The sequence below is a fragment of the Hipposideros armiger genome, unplaced genomic scaffold (genome assembly GCF_001890085.2).
Source record: "Hipposideros armiger isolate ML-2016 unplaced genomic scaffold, ASM189008v1 scaffold_745, whole genome shotgun sequence".
NCBI lineage: Eukaryota > Metazoa > Chordata > Mammalia > Chiroptera > Hipposideridae > Hipposideros > Hipposideros armiger.
In genome coordinates this window covers 483779-488925 of record NW_017732095.1, presented here as the reverse complement: position 1 = coordinate 488925, position 5147 = coordinate 483779, and the positions used below count along the sequence as shown (strand labels likewise).

The following is a 5147-nucleotide window of genomic DNA, read 5'->3' as shown; positions in this document are numbered from 1 at the left end:
TGGCTGTGTGGGCAGGTGCCACCACACCTGGCTTTAAGGCGAGAGGGGCTAGTCCTGGCATAGTTAGAGGTGAACAAGACATGCCCTGTTTCCTTCAACATGGGGTCACGGTTGGGACAAGAGGCTATGATGCTGCGACTAACAGCTGTGACCCTGTAAGCAGTGACAGTTGTTGAGATCAAAGCAAGCTCAGTGGGCGCGCCAGGGGCTCCAGGAGGTTTTCCTGCAGGTGACAGATGTGTCCAACTGAGGACACTGGCCAAAGGAAGGACGCGCCTGGATGAGCAGAGGCTGGTTCCAGGGTGAGGGCTGGGGGCAGCACTTGGTTGAGATGGGGGCTGAGGAGGTGGGGTGAGAGGCAGACCAGGGTGTGATGAACCTGGAAACCATGAGGGAGTCGGGCTGTCATAATCAGAGCCGAGTCCCAGGGCCATCAACCACTGTTGATGGCCACCATGGGACCTTAGGGGGACCGGTCAGGGCTGAACACTGGGATGTGGGCACAAGGCCATCCTCCACTACCCGTTATCCTGCTGCTTTTGGTGGGGGGAAGACCCCAGTGGGGGCACCAAGGGTCCCACCCTGTCCTGTCTGCTATGGATGGGGGAGGAGGAAGCTGAGGGGCCCGGGAGACTGTGGTGATTGGCACTGCTCTCCATGAATGTGTGCGCGTGCACAAACACCCCAAACATCACACACACCACATACACACTGCACACACATCACATGCCATACACACCACACACACACACATAATAAATATAAAGACACCCACATAATAAAGTGTACTGGTAGAAAAACTCTCAAATGTAATGAAAAATTCTAAAAATACCGACACAGGAAAAACACAATGACAATAACAAAACAGGAAACACCTAAAGAGAAAAATCATCTGGCATTACTCTAGGCAGCCTCCAGGATGCCCCAAGCATCCTCCCTCCATGCCTCACAAAGTCCTCTCACACACTGAGTCATCGCTGGCCTGTGACAGACAGAATAACATGGAAGTGATGGCGTGTGATTGCCAAGACTGGGTCATAGAAGACATGCGGCCTTTGCCTAGCTCACTGATGGGGAAGCCAGCTGAACAGGAAGACACTCAAGCAGCCTCTGCAGCCCTTGAGGGCTGCGGCCTCCAGCCAAGAGCTGGGGGGTGAGCCACCTGATAGGCAGATCCCCCAGCCCAGTCAAGACTTCAGATGACCATGACCTTGGCCAGTATCATGACTGCACCTCGTGAAGGGCTGACCCTGAGCTAGAACCACCCAGCCAAGCCCCAGCTAAATTTCTGACCCAAATAAATTATGAGGTAGTAAATGCTTATTGTTTTAAATCACTAAGTTTTGAGAGAATTTTCATTACAGCATTACAGACAACTAATAGAGGCATCAAACTTTTCTCCACAGTATTGTAGACAGAAAACAATGAGATAATAACCTTGGAGTTTTGAGGAAAATAAAATGGCCCAACGATGTCTTCCCAGCCAGCTTATCTTTCATGTATAAAAGCTTCCGGTAAAAATGAGCTCAGATCTATGCCACCTATATAACATTGCTAAAAAATTCTGCAAGGAATTTCTGCAGCCAACAGAGAAATGAATACAAATAAATAAAANAGGCTGGTCACTCGGTTTGGGGACGACATTAAAAATATTGAGGTGCTTTACTTCCTTGGGTTGGGGCAGGAAGGGTGGGCTGGGTCAGAGCTATCCTGATGCCATGGGCTGGCCCCACCTAGAGCCAGGCAGCTCTTGGCTTGTCCCCATGTCCCCAGCCACCAGGGCGGGGCTAGGGGCAACTTGCCTTGGGTCCTGGGAATCCGATGGGGCCTTCGATGCCTGGATCTCCCTGTGGAAGAAAAACAGAAGGCCGTGGGTGTAACCTCAGTCTTGGGCACAGGGTCCGCTGGATGGGGCAGGAGGACACTCACCTGTTGCCCCTTCTGTCCAGGCTCTCCGGGCTCACCCATGTTGCCCTTGGCACCCTAAAAGCAGACAACAGAAAAAGGGGTAAATTGAGGTAAGGAGGGGTGGGGTGGGCCACCAGGGACCCTGTCACCAGCTCCTGGGAGGTAGAAGAGTGAGAATCTTGGGGTTAGCATGGACAAGGCTGCTGGTCCTGTCCAGGTGATCATGGCAACGCCACACTGGGATGTCCAAGAGTTGGATCAGCTGCCCTGCACCAGACCAGGGCCTGCTTTGACCCTGTTTCTCTGCGCTCTGACTGACAGCCCAGGGTGGACAGCTGCCGAGGCCTCTCTGCAGTGGCTCCGATTCCCTCCCGGCCTGGGCAGCGCCCACCCTTACACCAAGACACCAACTCCTCCAGACCCAGGGCTGGGGCACCTAAGTGACATGCCCAGATCAGGGCTTTAGAGGTCGAGAGGTTGCGCTCCCTGGAATTAAAGTTGCAAATGCATCTATTTGCTAATATACTTCCAATTTCAGGGCAGAGGAGCAGAGGAAGAAGGGAGGAGAGTGGGGGTGGTCGGAGGAGACGCAGGGGCGGTGAGGGGCAGAAGGAGGAGAGGGAAAGCAAGGAGAGCAGGTGGGCGGGGCGGAGGCTTCGGAAGCTGCTGTGCCTGTTTTGGGGTTCTCTATGTGTGCACCCCATGCTCACTGCCCCTCGGACGCTAACCAGGTGATCCCTGTGGCAGCTGTCAGCGACCCCCACCCAGGAGGACCAAGTCACCGCCCTTAGAGTGGGGGGCACAGTTGCTCAGGTGGCAAATCTATTCCTGGGCTGTGGCAGGTGGCCCTGCCCCAGGACTGGGGAGACCAGAGCGGTTGTGGGAGCACCTGGCCAGCGGCCTTGCACACCTGCATCTGGGTAGCTGTCTTCCGAATTCAGAAAGAAGAAAACACGAAGCTACTTCGCGGTAACTTTCTCTGTAACAGTGTTTCAAATTCTGTCTCATCTCAGAGGCTCTGTTCCCTTGTCTCTTTCTCCATAATGTTCTATATGCATTATGGCGTTTCTGATACTCTGGTATGAATTTTGGAAGAATTTCATTTTATATAGTTCTGTTGTTAGGAAAATGCGGGGCCAAACAGACCCCTTAGGCTTCTCATTTAACAAGTGACCGAAATGAGTGGTCTTTGTATGAATTCACATTGCTAACAGCAATGTCCTCTGCATTTTGTTGACATATTTGACCTTGTTTACTTTTCATATTTTATCAAAAATATAGCTAATATACAATATTATATCAGTTTCAGGGGTACACCATAGTTAGTCAACATTTATATACCTAAGGAAGTGATCACCATAAGTCCAGCAACCGTCTGACACCGTCCCACGTTATCACAATATTACTGACTATATTCCCCATGCTGTACATCACATCACCATGGCTTGTTTTATGCCTGGAAATTTGGACCTCTTATTCCCCTCACCTTTTCCCTCTTTTTAAAATTTTCAATTACAGCTAACATTTGATATTGTTTTGTATTAATTTCAGGTGTATAACATAGTGGTTAGCCATTTATATAATTTAAGAAGTGATCCCCCTGACTAGTCTAGTACCCACCTGGCACCACACATAGTTATTACCACATTACTGACTATACCCTCTATGCTGTACTTTACGTCCCCATGACTATTTTGTAACTATCAATTTGTACTTCTTAATCCCTTCACCTTTTTCACACACCTCCAGTCCCCCTCCTATCTGGCAACCATCAAAATGTTCTCTGTATCTATGAGTGTGTTTCTGTTTCATGTGTTTATTTTGTTCTTTAGATTCTGCCTATAAGTGAAATCACATTGCATCTGTCTTTCTCTGCCTGACATGCTCCACTCAGCACAACACCCTCCAGGTCTATCCATGCCGCCGCAGATGGCAAGAGCCCATTCCCTTCCATGGCCGAGCAGTACTCCACTGTATATATGTACCACCTACTCTTTATCAATTCATCCATCGACGGACACCCAGGCTGCTGCACACCTTGGCCATTGTAAACAATGCTGCACTGAACATATGGACACGTCCCTTACAAGTAGCATTTTGGGTTTCTTCGGATAATTACCCAGAAGTGGGTTACTGGGTGCTTCTTTGTCTCATTATAGCCTTTGTTTTAAAGTCTATTTTGTCCGGTGTAAGTATTGCTGCCATACCTTTTTTTTTTCCATTTCCATTTTCATGAAATAATTTTTCCCATATTTTCACTTTCAGTCTCTGTGTGTGTCTTTCAATCTAAAGAGAGTCTCTAGTAGGCAGCATATGTAAGGGTTTTGTTTTCTTATCCACTCAGCCTTCCTATGTCTTTTGACTGTAACATTTAATCCATTTACATTGAAAGTAATTGTTGATAAATATGCAGTTATTGTCATTTTATTATTCATACTTTTGATCTTTTTTTTCCTTCTCAAAGAAGTCTCTCTAACATTCCTTGTAATGCTGGTTTGGTGGTGATGAACTCCTTTAGCTTTTCTTGTCTGGGAAGTTCTTAATCTCTCCTTCGATTTTAAATGAAAGTTTTGCTGGGTAATCTTGGTTGTATGACCTTGCTTTTAATCACTTTGAATATTTCCTGCCACTCCCTTCTGGCCTGCAAAATTTCTGTTGAGAAATCAGCTGACAGTCTTAGGGGAGCTCCCTTGTAGGTAACTAATTGCTTTTCTCTTGCTTCTTTTAGGATTATCTCTTTGCCTTTAACCTTTGTCATTCTAATTACGATGTGTCTTGGTGTGCGTCTGTTTGGGTTCATCTTGTTTGGGACTCTGTGCTTCCTGGTCTTATATGTCTATTTCCTTCATCAGGGTAGGAAAGTTTTCACTCATTATTTCTTCAAATATGTTTTCAATCCCTTGCTCTCTCTCTTCTCCTTCTGGTACCCCATGATGCAAATGTTGTTACACTTGGTGTTGTCCCAGAGGCCCCTTAAACTCTCCTCATTTTTTAAAAACTCTTTTTTCCTTTTGCTGTTCTGATCGGCTGTTTTCTGCTACCTTTTCTTCTAAATCACTGATTTCTTCCAAATTTCTGTTTCATCTAGTCTGCTGGTGATTCCTTCTAGTGCATTCTTCTTTTTTTTTTAATTAAAGTTTCTTGGGGTGACAATTGTTAGTAAAGTTACATAGGTTTCAGGTGTATAATTCTGTAATACATCATCTATATATCACATTGTGTATTCACCACCCAGAATC

The 5147-nt window shown here is 47.0% G+C and overlaps 1 protein-coding gene across 1 annotated transcript in view; it reads right to left on the bottom strand.

The window, feature by feature from the left end:
* COL6A2 (collagen type VI alpha 2 chain) overlaps positions 1 to 5147 on the bottom strand; it is a 44399-nt gene that overhangs the window by 22038 nt on the left and 17214 nt on the right. The window contains exons 6-7 of the mRNA XM_019628024.1: positions 1930 to 1983; positions 1803 to 1847 (exon numbers count right to left, since the gene is read on the bottom strand). Of these exons, the coding sequence (XP_019483569.1) occupies positions 1803 to 1847; positions 1930 to 1983 (99 nt within the window). The remainder of the gene's footprint in view (positions 1 to 1802; positions 1848 to 1929; positions 1984 to 5147) is intronic.